A 23,508-nucleotide genomic window follows, 5' to 3' on the forward strand; every position below is an offset into this window, starting at 1 on the left:
CAAACATACATTTAAGATAAATAATTCTACATATATTCTTAGGGGCAAGGAAAATGTTAACCTAAATAGACCATATGGATATAGCACACAAATTTCCAATCTACTTTCAATTTAATATCAAAAGTTTATTATGTAATGATGTTAAAGAGAAGAAAGCTTAAAAAATTATATTTGAATAATAGAAAATTTAATATTATATCCATTTGGCAAAATAATATTATTTTATATAGTTTCATTCGTAATTTTATCTCATAGATTTTTGTTCAATTCATTGCTTAATTTATTATGTGTAACTTTTTACCAAATAACCAATAAATACATATTTCATTACTTAATGTTCATCATGACTACATTGATTTCAATCAGGTTTCGTAAGACAGATATATCATTAATTATGATAAATATTTTATAAAAAATATTATCATAATTAAATATGAAATGCAATAATAATCTCTATAATTAAAACATATTATCTATAATTAAAACATATTAGAAAATCATTTTCAATTTTTATTTGATATATTTGTTATATATCATTTCTAATTAGCTACGTATTTTTTTCAATTAGCTACGTATTATTAAATTTTAAAATAAATACAAATAAATTTACTCGTTAAATAGGTACGTATTATTAATAGTGTAACCTTAATTCATATTTTTTTCAATTAGCTACGTATTATTAAATTTATTTGTATTTATTTTAAAATTTATTTCAAAAACTATTTATGTTTGACATCTTTATATTCCATATAATTTATATAATTATTTAATATATAGGTACTTATTTTTTAATAAACTCGAGGGTTTGTATAATCCTATTATAGAAACGAAATCAGCTTTGTTTCACGCTTTCGCCTCCTCTACCGAGCAACCCTTCTTCCTCATCCATGGCTGCCTCAACATCAACCACCTCATCATCCTCCGATCTATCTTCTTCCTCGGATCGGGACCGTCGTTCCCGCCGCCGTAAAGATAAAAACCTCGATAAACACAAAAAGAACTCTCTTAAGATTAGCAAGAAAAGCCGTCCGCATACAAAACGTCGTCGCAGGCGTAGTCCCTCGTCTTCGTCATCCGAGGACTACAGGTATTTTCAGCTGCTATTCTTATTATCGGTATCCTAAATTGAATCTGATTTATTTATCCTTTTGTACTGTTTTCTATTAGAGTTCATGGTTAATTTCACATATATGTAAAAAGGACTACATCCTTGATTGCTTGGATATCGAACATTTTTCCATCGTTAATCAGGGTGTATGGAGCATTACATGGATTCAGACTTGAAAATCAAGTTTTATCATGCGATTCGCTTCCCGAATGAATCGATTTTATTAAAACTTTTGTAAATGTTGAAGGTTGCAGCTGCTGCAAAGCCATTAACCTATTCTATGTGCTTCGAATTTGATAAATAGAATACATACATTAATGATTTCTATATCAGTATATCTACATAGAATACAGACATTAATGATTCATGGCTTAAGGCTTAATGATTAAAGATGGATTTTGCTTGTTACAGTTCATCTAGCAGTGAAGATGGACCATCCAATCGCTCAAGCAAACATAAAGATGAACATAGACACAAAAAGGTTGGCATCTATCAAACAAGCAAGATATGGTCAACCATTGTGTCACTATGTTTGACTTTTTTTCTTCTATCTTTTTTAATTTTCTGTTTCAGCCAAAAGATAAAGACAAAGGGAAGGCTAGGCATCACCACAAACGCGATAAACATAAAGTGAAGGAGGTAGGACACTGTGTAAATATTAGTTTGATACTTAATTATTGTTTATTTAGAACAAATTAGAATGGTGCTTATGATATTTTCTGCCTTTTTTTTTGTTCATGAATTGGCTCTTTGAAATTGGAGCTGGGGTCTGTGACATGATGAATGGGTGCTTATTTGGCATGTCTGAATGTTGGATTTTGTCCTGGCAATGGGAGCTTTTATAGAACCAGCAGGATGGTAGTAGCAGCCCTGTTCAACTCTCTAAGGTTAGTTTTCTTTCAAAGGAGATTAAATGCAAGAAATAGCAATGTACTTTTATTTATTTTTTCATTATATCATTTTGTTTTCATTTATTTCTTTGACATCATTGTACATTTAGAGTTTTTGTTACTAAAGCATTGTATTGTGAAAAATATACCAAATTATAGCGTTGTACTTTGACTACTTTCAATCTTTTTCTTATTACGACACTTTACAGTGATTTTTTAGCCAATTATTTTTGTCAATTTAGTTACTTCAACTTTTTTTTTTCTGCAACGATAAAACCATTTTAGTTTTTTGACCATTTTCTGGACTATATGGTTTTTGATATCATGTCAAAATATAAAAAAGCACAATTTACTTTTATTATTCTATCAGTTTAGCTGTTGTGCTATTTTTTTTAAACGATTTATCCACTAAACTGTTGCTCTTTTGCTGTGGAAATGGTTCTTCAAGATTTCTAACACAAAACTTTAAAAAACATGATTATTTATTTATTTATTAATTTTTTAATTTCTTCGCAAGTAAACTTCGATTTTCACAGGTGAAACCTGTGAAAATCTTGGAAGGTGGATAACTGGATTAGCATGATTTCTCTTTTTCTCTCTTATTTATCGTTTTAGGTTTTTAACTACTTAACTATCTTATGTAGTGATTAAAATATTATTCTTCTTTTGACCATTTAGAAAAACAATTTTTTCTTTGTTTTTTTACCTGGTTTTGATATCATGATAAAATACAAACAACTGCATCATACTTATATCATTTTACCAATTTAGCCATTGAACTAATGTATTTATTGATTTTAGCCACTCAACTATTACTTTTTATCTATTAAGCCATTTAACTATTTTTTTTTCTAAGGATTAAAATCACTACACATTTTTATCATGCAAAAGAACCCATTTTCTATAGTTACCCTTACCCCGATTTCGTTAGCATGGCAAAATACAAAAAAAAAAAAAAAAACACAAATGCTCTTTCATCATTTTATCGATTTAGCCACAAAACTTTTACTTTCTATCAATTTTGCCATTGAACTATTGTCTTTTTTATAATTGTTAGTATCGTATAATGGTTTAATCCATACTAAACAACAATCAGTTTTGAACTAAATTGTTAAAATGGTGAAAGCACAAGTGCTTTTCTGTATTTTCCTAAAGTTGAAAAAAATAAAAAATAAAATAAACAAATATGTGCACAACAACTGGTTTAATTTATACCAATCTGACTCATCCTCCACCTGCAGTTTCTGGGTCGTGACAAAGATGATGGTGTACGCCGTAGTGCAGTTTCTGGCAAAAAGGTGAGTTGTTGCTATTTTTTTAATTCCTAAGAGTAAATTACAATTTTGGTCCCTATGCTTTACTCTAAATCTCAACATCAGTCCAAAATTTGAAATCGTCCAATATCGTTTTCAAGTTTGCATTTTGTTACAGATATGGTCCCTGTACCTTACCAAACATCCAAGTTTAGTCCAAAATTTTGAAGTCATCAGAGACCATATCTGCAAAAAAAAGGGTTAATTTCAAAGAAGACCGTATATTTTGTGTTTTTTCCAGATTAAACCTCAAATTTTTTTGCCTGAAAAAGACCTTGTGTTTTTTCATTTTTTCTGATCTGGCCCTTTTAGACATTTTTTTTTTTCCAAAAAATGGTAAAATATGAGGGGTTTTTCAAGAAAAACTAAAAAGGTTGAGGGTTTATTTGGAAGCATTTAGAAGGTTGGGGTTTTTTTTTGAAAAAAAATACAAAGTTGAGGGTTTTTTTTTGGAAAAATGAAAAAACACAAGGTTTTTTTCAGACAAAAATTAAATTTGAGGTTTAATCCGGAAAAAACACAAAATATAAGGTTTTTTTTAGATTAACCCAAAAAAATACCTAATTTATGGATATGATATTGGGAAAATTTCAAAATTTGGACCGAGTATGCGATGTTAGGTAAAGCACAAGGACCAAATTTATAATTTACTCTAATCTTATAGTGATCGTCAATTGAGCTATTATAGTTTTAGGCAACTTTACGAAGTACATTGCTTTTTTTTTTGGTTGTGATTGGATTGGTAGATTTTGTTAAAACTGGACAAGACAAAAGAGGATAAGAAGGCAGAAAATAATAGGAACCAGCTGTTGAAATTCTTGAACGCCAGTTATGACTGATGATGTGGTGAGTAGTGAATGTGGATGTGGATGTGGTCTACTCTTTTATCTATGAAACATTTTGTTCCTTCATTTGGCTTAATTGTGGGTATTTATCACAAGTTTTTGGTAGTTTGATTTGGTGATATGAGTGATCATTAGTCTTTATGGCCTGTTTAGATCAACATATTAATGATCTTGTACTGTCTTTTGTGTGTATTGGATTGTGTGCATCCGACTGGAACTACAACTAGAAATACTAGTACAAGTATTGATATAATAGGACAAAAATTGTAATGTTTTTTTTTATCGAGCGAAATATGGCAATGCCCTTGATGAAAGTATCCCTTCCGGTTTATTTATTTGTTTCCTTTTAATAACGTGTTAAGTTCTGTATGGATAAAATGACTAAATGGGTAATGGTTTGACAATTTTCTTTTTCTATATTGAACCGAAGAAAAACTAATACACTCGAACTGAAGAAAGACCAATCCACCATTTTATCAAATATAAAAGAAACATTTTATAATATATCATTTTTAACAATATTTCGTTTCCAATGTAATAGAAGTTTAGGAAAAAAATAAAAAAGAAAAATTGTTAGCGGTTCCGAAAATTACTATTTTACAGGCGTGATTTGCAAAATATGAAAATTACTTTGAAATTCGGTGAAGGGATGTAAAATGGGGAATATATTTAAGCAAAAAAAAAAAAATATCGAATGAACAGAGCTTTCAATTGTCATGTATGTCTACAGTTTAGAATTTCAAGAGCATGGATCTAAACAATTTATGGGGAATATATTTAAGCAAAAAAATATCGAATGAGTGGAGCTTTCAATTGTTAAGTATGTCTTTGTTTAGAATTTTAAGAGTATAGATCTAGGCCATTTAGCAAGCTTTTAATTGTCAAGTATGTGTTACTCTTTAAGAGCATGAATCTGAGGCTCTGAGCCATTTAGCAGAGCTTTTAATTATCAAGTATGTTTATTGTTTACTATTTAATTTTATTTTTAAAAAGTTAATCAATTGATGTTTTTTAGTTAATTAAAAGAAGAGAAATTGATTAAAATAATCAAAATGTTTATACCAACTTTAAGAAAATAACCATTTGTTTTTGCTAAATGACCAATATCTCTGGAACAATAGTGAAGTTAATTGGCCTAACCCATTCAGTATTGAGTTTCAGACTGTATAACATATATCACTAACAAGTGTAACCTTAAAAATACATTCATCACCGGTTCATAAAACATATAACACCATAACATATCACATTATTGTTAACATATTTACACCAAATGGATATTGTCTCATGACACCATATGAGACTCACCAACATCACCAAAATCATTTTACACCAATGGTTATTGCATTATTACACCTTATAAGGCTCACCATTAATCATCAATAAAAATTAACATCAAATGTGTAAGGCCTTAAAAGCACCTTATAAGGCTCACCAATGACATCACCAAAATAAGATACACCCCCTTGACATACACCATCCAAGGTTAACACCAAACCATACACATGAGTAATTCATCATTCTAAGATTATACATACACAAATGCATACTAAGGCATTTCATTAGTACCCAAATAGTTTAAGAGTTACTCATCTTGTTAAGGTTTATATGGGCGAGACTTCTATATTCCAACTCCTTAGCTTGGCCCTTCTTATCCAATCACTAAAACATATATACATGTATATATGTGTTAAACTTACTATCTTATAACACATAAGAAAGTTCCTTTTTCTATTAACCAATTCATGGTTCTCATCATTTATTTCAATTTTACCTAGAGGTGGCAAAAATTAACACGACATGAAATCCGACACGAAATAAACGGGTTTGGGTAAGATATTTCAACCCGTTTAAATAAACGGGTTGACACGACACGACACAAAAATTAAATGGGTAAGGTTAGGGTTGAGAATTTCAACTCGAATATGACTCGAAAATGACCCGTTTATTTATATACAAGTTTTTTGAATTATTTAAATAAACTAGAAAGATATAAAACCAAAACTATAAGTAAAAGAAAACCTTCGAATTGAATTGTTTTGTAATATTGAAATGACTTAGCCGTCTAGATCAAGACTTTATTTCAGTTTTTCTATTTTCTTCCAAACTACCCAGTCTTTTTCACCACTCTCACATCCTCATGACCTTGTCATCCGCCTCCCCAGCTCCCATTCTTTTAATTTTGTAATCTAAACTTGCTCATTTATTCTGCTCCAAACAATTAGTTTTTCATTTCCGCCTATCAAACTCCTACTCTTTCAACATGCTCAATCTTTTAACATCACATGACACAACATATTTCAAGGTATAGCCCTAACCCGAAACCCGACACGAACTCGACACGAAAATAAACGGGTTGACATGACACGACACGTTAATTAAATGGGTCGGGTTAGGGTCAAACACTTTCAACCCGTTTAGTGTTTCGACACGACACGAACCCGACACGATACGACACGATTGCCACCTGTAATTTTACCGAATGAGCAAGTCATTTATGTGGCTTAGTACATTAAGATAATGTCTCTTTATGTACAAATATAACCCGCACAAGGTACAACACCTTGATGCATAATGATGTCCACTTTATTCATATAACTTAATACTTCCACTTATGAGTTATTTTCCACTCTAAATCACCCTAAACGACTTAATCCGTTATGTTGTGGACTTAATTCCATTATCCAAGAACTTACTAAGTTAGGTTTACCAGCAACCCTTTTAATCCACCAACAAAATCATATATACACATAGTAATGGGTTCATTAGAGCTATTACAACACTCAAAATTGTGAATTCATTCTAAATTTTTGGTATTGTACTTAGGGTTTAACCATATCTTCCAGTTTCACAAGACACAACATAACTAAGATGAATAATTAAAGGTAACTTATGTTGATTAAAGGAAATTAAGGGTTAAACCTAGTAATCTCCTTCCTCTAAGCTTCCATTAGATGTTAGTAGATGAAATCGCACATCATCTGTGTTTTTGAGAGCGAAGGATGGAAATGACCAACTTAAGGTAGTTTCTTAATTTTAATCTATTTTTGCGTACGCGTTGCATACCACTCTTCTAAGCATTGCGTTCAATGTTTATTCGCAACACTTTTCACTTTTGTTTCTAATAATCGCACTAATAGTTAGTACCAATCTACTTTCATACGCATAGTGCAAATAAGGTCGACGAGCTACGCTTAACCAAAGTACGTTGTTGCCACTATTTATTCTATGCAACTCAATCCTTGCCTCAAGTACCATAGCGTTCCTATGCTATACTTGCCACGTAATGCGCCAAGACTTGTACTCTTTCATTCCAACTTATTATTTCCATTCCATAATCAAATTGTAACATCAAAATAGCTTTTTAACAAAAGAACTTGCATTTAGAACATATATATATATATATATATATATATATATATATATATATATATATACCAACTTATTATTTCCATTCCATAATCAAATTGTAACATCAAAATAGGTTTTTACTAAAAGAACTTGCATTTAGAACATACTAATACACACACACACACGTATATATATATATATATATATATATATATATATATATATATATATATATATGAGTAAATTACACGAATGGTCCCTATGGTTATTGTATTTTGCGCGTTTGGTCTCTAACTTATTTTTTTAACTCGGAAGGTCCCTACTGTTTGTTTTTGTTACATGCTTGGTCCCTGTCTTAACTAAAAAGACTATTTTACCTTTGATTTTTTAATTTATTTTAATAAACACACCCCAACCCCACCCCCTCACCTTACCTTACCTTACCTACTCCACCAATTTTCCCTATTTAAATAATAGTATTTTTTAGGTAAGACAGGGACCAAACGCGTAATAAAAACAAACTGTAGGGACCTAGCGTGTAACAAAAGAAAATAGTAGGGACCTTCCGAGTTAAAAAAATAAGTTAGGGACCAAACGCGCAAATGACACCAAACCATAGGGACCATTTGTGTAATTTACTCAATCTATAACTATGAACATCAAAAGAAAACCCAAAGAAGACTAGGCTATTTTCGGAAATACCAAATGTAGGGTTAAGGATTAGATACCTTGATTGTTATTGTAGAAAATAACAAAGAAACCTTTTTTTTATCCTTTGGAAGGAAGCACCACAATTGTCGTGCCTCTAATGGAATCACACCCAACACAAGCGAGAGTATGAGAGGAGAGTGGATAAGATTTTCTTCCAAAGATTCTAATGAGGAGGAGTGCCGAATTTGTGAAGGGCTATGACCCTTTATATAACTGAGGTAGTTTGGTGCTAAAGCTAGGGTTTAAGGAGGAAACCCTAAAGCCCTTTGCTTGGTAACCAAGCAGCTCATTTCCCTCATTCAAGGGGCTTGGACGAAAACTCCTTTAGCTTGCCCAAGTGATTTTCGTCCACATCATCCAATGAGGTCCTTGGGCTTCTTTCCTCAACTTTCAATAAATAACCAAATAGTCCATGTACTTTTAATTAATCCAATTATCCCAAAATTAATTCTAATTAATTTCTGATTAATTATTTAATTAAACAATATTATTTCTAATTAATATATTATTTTCATAATATATTAATAAATCAATTATTAAATTTATTACTTAAATAATAAATCAACCTATCTCTCTCTCTCTCTCTCTCCAAAATCATCATATCCAGCTGCTAGGTTTGAGGGCAACCTAAAAAAACTATGCTATTATCAATTCATGTATATACCAATTATAGTTATAGGCTTAGACACATAATCCAATAGTCTCCCACTTGGATAAGTCTAATAACTATAGTTTTTAGTATAACTTCTAAACTGATCAGCAAATTGTAGCTTCCAAAAGCCGTTGTCGAACTCTGACCTAGTCAGTATATACCAATTCGAACATGAGACATGGAACAAAATCAATCTCATTGTCCAATACTTTGTTTCTCGATTTCAAATTTGTAATGAAATGAAACTTCTAATCGAACACATCAATTAAGTCCTAGTCGGGCCTGACACTATATGTCAACACCAAATCACCGGGGTGCCCAAAGATGTCGCTTTTCCTGTTAAGGCAAAAGGAACGAATAAACTTTGACTTATATTCTTGCACCATTTACTCATAAAATCATGCACAATAATATGTTTTATTACATCAAGTTACTGATGCATTTTTGTATCATCAACGTACAACTGATTTGTAAACCACAACTCATATATCTCCGTTTCAGATTATAAGATATTATCATCTCAGAATTACTCGTGATAAATTCCATGAAGTAATTCTATGAGCATGGGTTAATCCAATACTTAAATCTATATTTCAAAGTACACATGAACATTGTAGCAATGTCATTGCTGTGTCTAAAACTCTTTAGACAATCTACAATCTAACTCATGAAAATCTTAATTCACTACTTACTTCCAAAAGTATGAACGACTGTGGAGTTTGAATAATCGAATTATTTGGGAAATAAAACATGCAAAATGAAACATAATAATAAACAATTGACAAAGGTAGTAAACAAACTCATAAATAATTCTCTATTATTTAATCACCAAAAGTCAATTACATTTACTTTGTTACAAGTTCGAAATTAACCATCTAACTACTAAAACTAATATCATCTTTCAGACCAATGCTCGTGGTAGGGATGAGCAACAGAACTGACCCGGTTGGAACCGGGCAAAACTGGACCCGGCCCGAGAACCAGAGTTGGTCGAAATTAAGAACTGAACCGGACCATCGGTTTTATCGGTCCCGGTTTTTGTCGGGTCTTCGATGTTGGAACCGGTTCTCGAGAAATAGCAATGCATATGTGCCTAATTATGAACATGATTAACGCAACTTTTGCTTCTTTTTGTTTGCAAAACAATTTAAATTTATGTTGTTGGATAACATGTTCGATGCGATAATAACTTCAAATAAAGGCACTGTTCAACTTATTGGTATAATCAGCTTTACTAAAGTTGACGAGAAGACGGAATAAGGTCAAAATGGTCTACGCATGTCACTGTTGATGAACTATTTATATCTTCAACTAAGTTTTTTTGAGAAACTATCTTCATAAACTTCTTTAGCTTTTTGGTTTCGAATAGGTAAGAAGCCTAAGTACATAACTAAAGTGAGATACTGCGTCTAATATTTATTTTTCAAATGCAAACTTTGGCTGGTGGTTATTTGGTGCAAACGGAAGGTTTCCATTGAAGTTTAAACGTGAAATAGAGAAGTCCTCAGTTCTCTCAGATATTTCATCGAATACCTGTAGTGTACTACGCATCTCCTTCCTTTTTAACCAATTTATTTGGATCTATCCAAATATGTTCTTGACATTGCTTATTGATGGTTGAGATTTGAGAAGACATGAGTTTTTTAAATCTAGTCCGATTCAGTTCCCAGTTTTGGGCCGGTTCCAATGACCGGTTCCCAGTTCCAAAATCGATAATGATAGATTCTCCATCCCGGCCTAATCAATTTCATCGGTTTCCAGTTCCGGTATTGGTTCTAGCCGGTTCCCCGGTCCATATGCTCATCCCTAGCTCCTGGCATGTTGAATGTGTTTGACCCCAATTAGACCCTTTTGTGAGTGGATCTGCATGATTCTTTTCTAATGATACCTTCTTTACTACGAGGTGACCTTATTCTATTCTATGTCTGATGAAATGGTATTTTCTATCTATATGTCTTGATCTGCCATGATCTCTTGGTTCCTTTGTCAATGAAACCGCTTCTTCGTTATCATATAAAATTTCCATTGGCTCCTTGATGGCTGGAACAAATCCAAAGTCTCCAATGAATTTCTTCAATCAAATTGCCCCCTTTGATGCTTCACTCGCTGCTATGTACTTTGATTCACAGGCAGAATCAGCCACCATCTCTTGTCTGGAACTTTTCTAGGTTACTGCTCCTCCATTTAAGGTAAACACCCAGCCAGATTGAGAACGAAAGTCATCTCCGTCTGTTTGAAAGTTGGCTTCACTATACCCAGTTACTCTCAATATATCACTGCCACCAAGTATTGGGACCCATTCCTTAGTTCTTCGGATATACTTGAGAATATTCTTAACTGCTATCCAATGAGCTCTACGTGGATTTCCCTGATAACGACTGACCATGCTCAAAGAAAAGGCTGCATCAGGGAGAGTACATGTCATAGCATAAATGATAGATCCAATGACGGAAGCACAGGGAACTCTACTCATTTCTGCTATCTCTGCATCGATACTCGAGCTCTGAGTCTTACTCAGTTTGGTACTACTGATGTGTGTAAAACCAACTCGTTTTATTCCTACTCTAAAAATATAAATTAATCACACAAAGGCAGTAAACCTGTCTTTTAGTGGTATAGGTGAATAAGTAGGGTGTCGAACTCGAGGAACGAAAATTAACCTAATAACTAATTTTAACCAACAAGTAATAAAAGTAAAAGGGGTTTCTCTAGTTTTACAAGACTAGAAACTTGGACACGCTAACTAACACGCAATTAACTAATCAACTAAAACCAAGTAAAAACTCACCAAATTTAATAAAAGGTTTCTGCTTAGGTTCAACTCATTCACTCCTATAGTTACTTTTATGGCAAAGCAATAGATTAATTGTTATTGGTTACCAATATTATCAATTAAAGTGATTAGATTCACATTCGCTATTACCAATCATTAGAGTATCAATTAATTTAAACAGTGATCAAGTGTTTAAGCTAATTAATTCCGTAGTTCAATTATTCAGATTAAATAAGACTTGTAATTGGTTAATCAAATTACTAATTCAATTAGCCTCTTGTTGTTGGTTTATCAACAAGCTCACACATTAATTTACCCATTCTCTAATTAATCCTAGTTTCATATTCACTAGTTCTGGGCACATAAAAAAGTGTTCACATAAATCATATGAGGTAAACAATTAAGATATGTTCATGCAACCTAATTGCCTTCCTATTAACAGAGAATAGTTATGGTTAATGCATAAGGATCTTTAACAAGCTTAATTTAACAAAATCACCAATAAACAATTAATCAAACCATAAAATTAATCCATAAGAGTAAAATTGTCTTCCCTAAACAGAAACTAGTAAATTTAGCTCATGATTACATTAGTCAAAAAGCTAAAAAGGAAGGTAATCAACTCAAACATTGTTCAATTCAAAGATAAAGTGGAAAATTAAACCTAAGTCGCCTTGAATCTTCTAAGAATGAGAGATTATGGTTCTTCTCACGTTCTTCAGGTCTCTAAGGGTCCCCTTAGTGACAAAGTATCTTCCAAAAAAGCTAGAAAAGATAGTGGATTCGGAATTTGACCTCTATTTATAAGATCCTCAAAATAGGGGCAACTCGTCGAGTAGGCACCCAACTTGTCGAGTTTCTTTGTAAAATCCGTGTACGGCAAGGACTTTACGTATTGCTTCACAAACATTCGTGGAAACTCATTGAGTATACACTTGGACTCGCAGAGTAGCTTCAGGTTTGTATTTCTTCCTTCATTCTCCAGCTTCTAATTGCTTCTCCTTCCCCCTTTTTGCTCCCGAGCATGACTTCTGGACTGAAAATACAATTTAAACAATATTAAGTACCTTTTGTCCATAATATGCAAATAATTAGCTAATAATTGATAAAAAATCTATACTAAATATATGGCTAAATATGCACATATCAATTATTCTGTATAGGCAGTTCTCCTTTCTTGGAATTTCCCATACTTAAACGCTTTAACACTTTTTCCAAGTATGTTCTTTGACTAAGTCCAATTAGCCTTTTACTCCTGTCTCTCAAAATTCTTATCCCCAGAATATAAGCAGCCTCTCCTAGATCCTTCATAGCGAAACACTTTCCAAGCTAAGACTTAACCTCTTGCAAAGTTGGAATGTCGTTTCCTATAAGAAGTATGTCCTCAAGATACAATATCAGGAAGGTTATTATACCCCCACTAGGTTTGACATATACACAAGACTCATCTTCGCTTCTTGACAATCCAAATTCCTTATCCTTCTCGTCAAAGAAAAAATTCCATCTGTGAGAAGCTTGTTTCAATCCATAGATTGATTTCTCAAGCTTACACATTCTATTGGGAAACTTTACATCAGCAAAACCCTCTGGATGACTCATGTAAACATCCTGAACCAAATTCCCATTAAGGATAGCAGTTTTGACATCCATCTGCCAAATTTCATAGTCATGATTGAAACTATGGCGAGCATTATCCTAATAGATTTTATCATAGCCACTGGTGAAAAGGTATCATCATAGTCAGCCCCTGGGGTTTGAGTAAAGCCCTTCACAACCAGTCTATCCTTGAAAGTGTGTACCTTTCCATCCATTTCATACTTCTTCTTGAAGATCCATTTGCACCCAACTGTCTTACTACCTAGTACATTATCAAGAAATTTCCAAACTTGTTTGTCATACATGGAATTGATTTTGATGTCCATTTCCTCTTTCCATTTGACTGTATCAGGGCCTGCCACTACATCCTTCTAGTTAGTCGGCTCTTCCAAATTTACCAGTGTATTGTCACTGATAAGCGTGTCAGCATTTGCAGTTATATGGAAATCATATAACTCAAGTTCTATTCTAACTCTAGTGAAACACCTAAGAGGTAGTGACTCGTCAACTGGTTCGACTAAAATTTCTTCCTCAGGTTGAACCCTAGCATCTTCAGAGGTTCCTTCATCGTTTGATTCTTGGATTTCTTTTGAATTATACTCCCACCGCCCTCTTTGCATATGAGTTCTCTCTCTTCAAAGACTCATCTTCATGCTACAAACACCACGTTTTCACTTGGTCTGTAGAAAAAATATCCAAAGGACTTCTGTGGATAGCCGATGAAAATACATCTCTCACATCAAGGTTCAAGCTTGTCGTGAGTCTCTCGTCTAATGAAAGCTTCACAACCCCAAACCTTAATATGTGCTAACGAGGGAACCTTCACTATCTACATCTCGTGAGGTGTTTTGGCAACCTTCTTAGTTAGGACGAGATTAAAAATATGGGTGGAAGTCTCTAAGGCATACCCCTAGAAATAAATTGGAACTTAAGCTTGAATCATCATGGAACAAACCATGTCCAACAAGGTTTGATTGCGCCTCTCAGCCATACCATTAAGTTGTGGTATCCTAGGAGGTGTTAGTTGTGAAACTATTCCACATTCCTTAAGGTAGTCGTGGAACCCGCTACTAAGATACTCACCGACTCTATTAGATCTAAGAATTTTTATCTTCCTGCCCAGTTGATTCTCGACTTCATGTTTAAAATCCTTGAAATTTTCAAAGGTTTCTGACTTATGCTTGATTAAGTAGATATAACCATATCTACTATAATCATTAGTAAAAGTCAGATATAATCGATTATTATCCTTTATGGTGGATCTGAAGGGTCCACACACATATGTGTGAATGAGGTCCAACAAACCTTAACCTCTTTCACAAGAACCAGTGAAAGGTGGTTTTGTCATTTTACCCAAAGGACAAGATTTGTATTCGTCATCTAACCTTATGTCAAATGATTCCAACACTCCATCATTTTGGAGTTGGGCGATACGTTTCTTGTTAATGTGTCCAAGACGATAATGCCACAAGCATACTTTGTCTATACCATTAGACGAATCAATTTGAAATACACTATTGCCTAAATTGTCTACACACATCACAGTTTCATACACACCATCACTAGGTAAAGATTAAAAAAATACCATTTTTAAGTGGAAATAGAACCATTCTCATCATTAAAAGAATATCTAAAACCTTGTTTAAACAATGCATGAAAAGAAATAATGTTTTTTGTCATTTCTGACTTGTGGTAGTAATTTATTAAATCTAAACTAACTCCATGACTAAGCACTAGACTATAAAATCCAATATTGGTGACAGGTGAAGATTGCCTATTCCCCATGATCACGTTTATTCTACCATGCTCCATGTCCTCACTTGTCACATCCCCAAACCAGAACGACGGAAACGTTCGGGGGTGGATGACTTCATGTATAGTATCATAACAATGTAAAATAGTAAACAAGCAATAACATCATCCATTGCATTAATAGTATAGTTTAATACATATGTGTTCTTTCATAGTATTATGAACTAAACAGGATAATCAAAATAAAAGACGAGTCTTGACATAAGCTTCGTCTTCTCGAAACCTGGCATCGGTATCTGTCTACTGACGACCTGAGAATACAAGTTATTTTGAAAGCGTAGGTCAGCATTGAAGCTGGTGAGTTCATAAGTATTTAATGTCATTGTTTGCATAAGTGTAAAGAAAATGTTTGAAATTGTTCAATGTAATTTGTTTGTATAAAACCGAATAGAATGGTTTGGATATATTTGAAAGTTCCTAGAAAATCCCATATTTTCTACTAGTATAAAAGTAGCCTTCTACCAAGACCCGAATATTTTAAATGTTTACTTCTAGAAATCCGATGTTTTTCCGTAAGTGGGTGGCAGTTTAAAAGTTCCAAAACTGTAACACAACGATGTTTTTCATACCTAAATAGTAGATTTATGTATGTATAAAATTACTAAAGCATTTGATGACCTCGTAAATCAACGTGTGTTTTTAATACTCTATGTGAGTTTTATAACCATACTAATGACTCAGGCTGCCTGTCACAACATTCTTCAGGAGTTGGAATGTTATGACGTTTGTCACCCCAGAGCTACCGGTCTAGCTGTAGCTAACAACTTAGGTGAGAGATTGTCAATCCCATATAGATCTATACACAAGTATCACGCTCTCACTCCAAGAGATTATGGTATATAATACAAGACTTTAACTGCATACTTAAAAGTACGTGAAGTTGAATGTATCACAAAACTTAGTATCAAATAGATTTACGTATGAAAAGTCCATTTGTTCTTGTATATGAAAGTATTTCCTTGATGTAGTACTTATAGTATGTAAAATCTCACGATCACCTTGTAAACTATACCTATTATAGTTTTTCCAAAAGTGTGTTTAGTTTGAATAGTAAGCCCTAGTGTAGTGTCGGCTTTGTATGTATAGTATAACATTTGAAATAACATTATCGAACATTTATATTCAAAATATAAATAAAGTGTTTGATATTTATATAAAACATGTTTTATTCCCAAAAGGACAAGACGTTATCGTGACATGTTTTACATTCTATTATAGTATTCTCTGTTATAATATTTGTATATGATAGTATTTCTCCTAAACTATACCTATAATAGCTTACTAGTAATATATGTAATTTGAATGAAAGTATACCTTTACTACCCAAAGGTATTGAACTGATTGAATAGTACTTTTATATCTACATATGTACACATAATATATAAGTTTAAAAGGAAGTTTTGTAAAACATTTAAAGAGTTTAATAATAAATATTGATGACTTGATGTCAATGTATAAAATGATTTAAAAAGTAGTTTGTTTGATAAGACAGTGTAAAGTAAAAGAGACCTTTGCTCTAAACACAATTATAAAGTATATGAAATCATTTTCTTGAAACACAGTTATAAATCACATATGATTAATTATATAATAAAAAGTATAACAAAAGATTTATGTCTTTCACACGAGGATAACCGTGTGTTTACTTGTATTCCCCCCCCCTTAAAAGTGTATAAAAAGCATTTATAAAGCATTTGAAAGTGTAGTTTATAGGGGTATGAACTCACTTGATAGACTGAAGAAGGTGAGACGAAAGTCGAGTAGAACTTCGACTGGAAAGAAGTCAATTTCTCGGATATCTTGGGACTTCGGGACTTGCGTCGTGTGTTGGAGGTGTTACCAAGGCTTCGGGGTAGTCTCGGGTTGCTTGACACAGAGTAAAAGTAGCAAGGAAGGTAGAATTGAACACCCAAAACCTAAGACCTTCGGTTTCTATTTATAGGGCTGAATTTCCCCCTCGCCACGTCGTGGCACCTTTTCCCATGTCGTGGTGGCTGGTCGTCACTACATGCGTCATCGCAAGTGGTTCTGACAGGCTCTAGAGCACCTGCCACATCATGGCACTATTACCACGTCGTGGTGTCTGACGCAACTTTGGGGTTCGCGCCCCGAACTTCAGAAATTCGTAACTTTCGCATACAAACTCCGTTTTCGACGTTCTTTATATCGACGCGTAAGTGAGATTATGCTCTACAACTCTTGTTTAGACTCCGTTGGCTAATTATGATTTTTTAATATATTATTAATATATTATTACTAGTAGGCCGGGACACGAAAACTCCGTCGTAAATCCATAACTTCTTCATCCGACGTCCGTTTTCGTCAGACTTTTTACCGTTGCGCTACTATTGTTGAGACCTTCTATTCTCATTTAGGTTGTTTCTGCCAAAAGTCTCTCGATCTCTATTTCGAGTTTTTAGCTGTCTACTGCTATATCCGGATCTTGGAAAAATCATAACTTCCTAATACGAAGTCAGATTTGGACGTTGTTTTTACGCACGTTTACAGTTTAATGATGTTTACAACTTTCATTTAGATACCTAAGGCTAAAAATTATTGTATTGAAACTTTGCGTTTTACGTCTATCAGTGTTGCCGATTTTTGCTGCGAATCTTAGATTGGTCATAACTTCTTCGTTATAACTCGGATTTTAGTGTTCTTTATATGTACGAAAACCGTGATACGATTTCTACCACTTTATTTAACCCAAATAAGATTTTAGGAAATATAAATTTTGACCTAAATTTGACTGGTGTTACATTACATTGTCTCGAAATATCGGGTTGTCACATCACTTTTCTTAGCCCTTGCAAATCAGAATGAATGTGAATACCACATCCGGTATCACAAAACCAAGAACGAGAAGATAAATTTTTTTAGATAAGACATTGTATATACCTCTAGAAGTCGACTTTACCTTGCCGTATTTGATGTCTTGTAGATATTTAGGAGAACTTCGTGTCCAATGCCCTTTGTCAGTGCAGTAGAAGCAAGTGGCCTCTGTGGGATCAAAGACAAGGGACCACCTGAACTGGATTTTCCTTTGGGTCCATTGATTGATGACCCAACTTGAGACTTTCCCTTCTAGTTTTTCTTAGGATAACCTTTCCTCTTTTTCCCCTTCCCTTGACCAATGGCCAGAACGAGAGAACTAGGAGGACTAGATGCAACACTTTTTCCCTTTATCCCTGCTTTAGCTTTTCATTGGAGGTTGTGAAGTTGAGACAAAGTGGTCTCATTTTTGTTCAGATGATAAGTCAAGATGAACTGATCATAACAACTTCGTAAGGAGATCAAGACTATGTCGATAGCCAACTCCTCATCAAAATTCACATTAAGCTTAACAAGATTGTCCACGTATCGTTGCATTCTTTGCACGTGGCTGCTAATAGATTCTCCCTCTTTCATCTTGCTTGCTATGAGGAACTTTACAACCTCATACTTTTCCTGACGAGCTCACTTATGGTACTTCTCTATAAGGTCCTTGTTCATCTCGTATGACCAATAATCCTAATAGTATCTCTACAATTCAGGAGTCATTATGGCCACCATGATGCAAACAACTTTCGTTGCATCATTGTAATGTTTCTTGTAGGCGACCATTTCTTCAGGAGTGGCCTTCTCTTCGTCAATCTCATCTAATGGTTTCTCAAGAACATACTCCTTGTCTCCGAAATGAAGGTCCATATTTATGTTGCGTATCTAGTCATTGTAGTTGGTGCCATCCACTATCACCTTGAAGCAGATGTTCATCATGTCAAAGTTATGGTCGGAGGAGGAGGAGGAACCAGAAGCATCATTTGGAGTAGACAACTGTAAAAGAAAGGTAGTTTTAGTTAGATAAGAACAATCCTTAATATAACAACCCAAAAATGAAATATTAAGGCTAGGATCCAACTATAAAATTCACAACTTAGAAAGGGATGGTGTAATCTAATTGTAAATTTTATAAAGGTAGGTAAACGACGATTTAACAATTCCACCATTAAAAAACAAAATTTGAATGAAATTTAGTTTAGTGAAATTCCTAGATCTTTTGAGACTCATTGAAACTATTCAATGACATGTTTAATCTCAGATTATGCCCAACCATTTGTGATTGGGATTTCGAGGATCACAAAAAAGATGTGAATTATTATGCAAATTAGCTTGTTACTCTTGATGTCATTTATCATCTCATTTTAATGTGTCGGTTAACCACACATGCTCCATTAGTCAACGATAATTTTGATAGGTTTTGTACAAACAATCCTATGTGTGCATGCAATCATAGAATTGGATCTATGTTTTCACTATTAGATACACAGCATTATGAACACATAAAGAAACACTAATATGCCCTAGTATTTTCTAAATACACATAGAAGATTAGATCACATACCTCTTGTTGTTATATTGCAATAACAACTGAAATCTTCAAACCCTAAGTCTTGAAAGCAAGTACCACAAGTGTAGTACCTCTAATGGCTACACCAAGAGCAAATGGAAAGACAAGAGAGAGAGGGAGGAGGTATGAAATCGGCCCTAAGAACCATTTGGAAGGCATGGATGAATTGATGTGCCAAAAAGGTGTTTATATAGGTGTAGAGATTAGGGTTTCAGTCCTTATCCTTATCTAGTTGCTTGCCTACCAAATAACAATAAGATAAGCCTTGAAAACCCTTTATCCTTTATCCTTGGGCCGATTTCAATGATATCTTATCCCTTGAATTCGTCCAACCTATGTAACACCGTGAATTTCAAAATAATTTTTCGCATAATATAAAAACGTTTTCATTTAATTTTCATAAAACATCAAGTTTAAAACTCCAATCCATATCATACAAAATCCCAAGATCACATATCATAAAAATCCCATGCGTGTGTACAGATCAAGCCGGCGCCTTCCCACAGTCATCACTAGTACCTGAAACAAACAACACTAACACTGTAAGCGCAAAGCTTAGTGAGTTCCCCAAAATACCACACATAACACATATTAGCCACTCGAGGCTATAACTCTGTGGGTCCGTAGACCCTACTCTGTGAACCCACTGGTTCTAACTCTGGGAACCTTCCGGTTCCAACTCTGTAAACATGCACAACATAAATCACATAGAAATAATGCAGTACAACACATAACATACATATAGCATACAAATACTCTGTCACATAACTCTGATTGCCTACTCAAGGTAAAGTATAGTGAGAAGACTCACCTCGCGTATCTCGATAACTCGCAAATCCCGGAAATCACTCGCGCTTGATCCTCCGAGCTATAATCCTCCTATAACACAATATACCTCTAATTAACATTTTCTCAACTAAGGTTGACTACCCCCATCAAGTCAACACTGGTCAACTCTGGTCAACGGTCAACGGTCAACTTTGACCGGACTCGGCGCGTGCACTAGAGCGACTCGGCGAGTCTATACGTGTTCACTGACTCCCTAGGATCCTCTTTTGACACGTCGAGTACTCCACTGACTCGACAAGTTCCACCTGGCATGAATCGCGGGGCCACCACGACTCAACTCGCCGAGTCTCAAGAACAACTTGGTGAGTTCCAGCTCGACTCAGTCCACCTGTCAACCCTCTCTAACTCTCCCTGACTCACTGAGTCAACCCTTAACTCAGCAAGACCACTCGCTGAGTGGTTAAGGACAATCTTCATGCTACTCGCCGAGTCTGTTCTTCGGACTCGGCGAGTCTATGCCATGCATCAACTCAATCTCGCTTCTGAGGTCAGATCCGCTCCAACAACTCATAGATCTGGCCCTCCCAAGCACATTCATCACGTAAAGTCACAGTCTTGGCTACCATGCAACGCCTACAAGGCTTCTTTTGAAGAAATGACCTCTAAAATGGCAACCTAAGTCTCCAACTAAAAAGGAAAGGCATAAAGCATGGCATTTGGGACTCTCTGGACCTACTAAGGTCCAGATCTAGGTACCATATCCCCATGGGACCTCTCACACTCCAAATACAAGGCAAACAAGGCATGAAGAAACCCTAGATTTGAGCATATCAAGAAAAACGCGAGAATAAGCTCTGAATGTTACCTCAAATAGCTTCTTCTGCCGAAATGGGAGTAGACCCAAGCTCCCCAACTCTTCTAGTTTGGCCTTCCTCTTCCTTTCTTGCAATTACACACAAAAATGGTGAATAATGGCCTCTTATCTCACTCACAAGAACTCTCAGCTGCTCTGGTGCTCTCAAGGTCGAAGGTAGCCGCAATGGAGGGGGTTTAAGGTCCTTTAAATAGGGCTCAAGGCCGGGAAATTAGGGTTTCATTAAACAGCACGGACTCGCCGAGTCCATTCCTTGGACTCGCCGAGTCCAGGCGCGAACCTGCGTCCAAATCCGCGATCATACTCGGTGAGTCTAGGCTCCAACTTGCCGAGTCTCCTCACAAATTAACAAAATAAATAAATGAATAATACCTGGGAATCCGGGCTGTTACAACCTATATCTAGGATAACCATTACCCTATTTTGTAACTATCACAAAACTACAATTCATCCCCTCTAGTTTAATTAATTACACTTGATCACTAAATTAATTCTTAATTAATTATTGACCAATATTAATTAAACAAATATGATTTATCCTTTAATATATTATTCTTATAACATATTAATAAATCATAATAACCTCTTTCTCTATTATTTCTCCAGTCAAGTTGTTCTGGTGAAGGCAACCCAAAAGGACCATGCACAATCGGGTCAAGTACTTGACAAATATGGTTATGGGCTAAGACACTAATCCAACAGTCTCCCAGTTGGATAAGTCTAGTAACCACAAATGCAAGTACAACTCGATTAGCAATCGTAGCTCTCAAAGACACTGTCGAACTCTGATCTTATTAGTAACCTGTCCTTTAGATAAGGGATCATATATTCCTCCATTCTTGATATCGTATAGACGTGAGACATGAATTGAAATCATTCTCTCAATCTAATTTTTGTTTCTCAATTTCCGATTTACGACGACTGACTAATTGAACAAATCAAATTAGCCTTAGCACGACCGAGCATTTACTTTTTTCATCACTAAATCATCGAGGGGACCACATATATCGCTTTTATCCCACTTTGGGTAAAAGGAACGGATAAACTTTGACTCAATGCTTGCTTGCACTCACTCACCAAATCACACACAATAATAAGTTCTATAACACCAAGTTACTGGTGCGTTTACATATTATCAATGTGTAACCGATTCGCAAGATACAACTCACACATCTGGGTTTCAAGAATACAAGATATTATCACCTCACCAATTGCTTGTGACAAAATTCATGAAGCAATCTAAGTGAGCGTGGGTTTAATCCAATGCTCAAAATCATATTCATAAGCACTCATGAACGTTGCAGCAAACCTTTGCTATGTCTAATACACTTTAGACAATCTACAAACCATATCATGACAGTCTTCAATCATACCTACTTCCAACGTGTGACCGAATGCGAACCGTTTGAATAATTCGATTATTCTTAATAAACTCAATTATTCTGGAAGTCAAAACATGCAAAGAGAAACACAATGATAATACTTAATCTTATATGACCCCAAACTTATGAGTATAAATAAAACACCTTTATTTAATCACCATATTGATTACTCATTATCCATTGTTTAATGTTTCAGATAATCAACTTTATAACTCGAATCATAACCACAATTGTCCCATGCTCCAAGCATGCACACTTTGGTTTCCTATGGTCCATACTTTGTGAAATAGATCAATTGAAAAACTTTTCAAATGAAACTCATTTCACAATCCTCAATCCTTATAATTAGTGTAAGAATACCAAATTCTTGCCATCTTTTAGAATATGTCAAATTCTAATATTTTATGCAATGATCCTCTTGTGAAGTCATGACACAAAAATCACAAAGACTCGGCCAACAAAATCACAAGGTACTCTATCAAAAATTGTTATAGAACAATTCTATAGATGTGATGTCTCTCACTCAAAGTACATTCCTTTCAACATCCTTTTGCATAAAATTTTCTAATCTAGACATAAATTCTTAATTTCCAACTCCCAATTATGGAAACATTTCCATATTTACCATATGACAACTCATTCTTAATAGAATCTTATCTATTCATAATAATAATGTGATGGGATTTAGCCATAAGAACTTTCCTATGTGCGCATGCAAAACCCTAATGCTTGGATCTAGGCTTTCTAATTAGACATGCTTTAAATCCAAGACTTCTAATGACTAATTAGGTATAAGAACAATACAAAATCAGATCTAGAGGTTTAGCTTTGAATCTCTTGTTTTGATCTTGTTGTCTTGGAGCTCTAGAGTCACAACTGTCACTCCTCTAATGGCTTACGAACACCAACTAGCAAAGAGGATGATTTTAGAGAGAGGTTAGGAAGAAATCGACCAGGGGTTCTCTTCTTTTGAAGTGATGCCAATTTCCCTTGCTCAAGGGATCTATTTATACTTGTAGACTCCT

The 23,508-nt window shown here is 34.4% G+C and overlaps 1 protein-coding gene across 1 annotated transcript; it reads left to right on the top strand.

Moving 5' to 3' along the window:
- Nucleotides 1-801: 801 nt before the first annotated feature.
- On the top strand, nucleotides 802-4,470 carry LOC145062862 (uncharacterized). The gene is made up of 6 exons (XM_079010450.1): nucleotides 802-1,087; nucleotides 1,520-1,589; nucleotides 1,682-1,747; nucleotides 1,954-1,995; nucleotides 3,240-3,296; nucleotides 4,058-4,470. Exons 1-6 carry the CDS (start codon nucleotides 888-890, stop codon nucleotides 4,148-4,150), a joined length of 528 nt encoding a protein of 175 aa, XP_078866576.1. The 5' UTR covers nucleotides 802-887; the 3' UTR covers nucleotides 4,151-4,470.
- The last annotated feature ends 19,038 nt before the right edge of the window (nucleotides 4,471-23,508 follow it).

The sequence above is a fragment of the Lactuca serriola genome, chromosome 7 (genome assembly GCF_051521515.1).
Source record: "Lactuca serriola cultivar US96UC23 chromosome 7, Lser_US96UC23_V15, whole genome shotgun sequence".
NCBI lineage: Eukaryota > Viridiplantae > Streptophyta > Magnoliopsida > Asterales > Asteraceae > Lactuca > Lactuca serriola.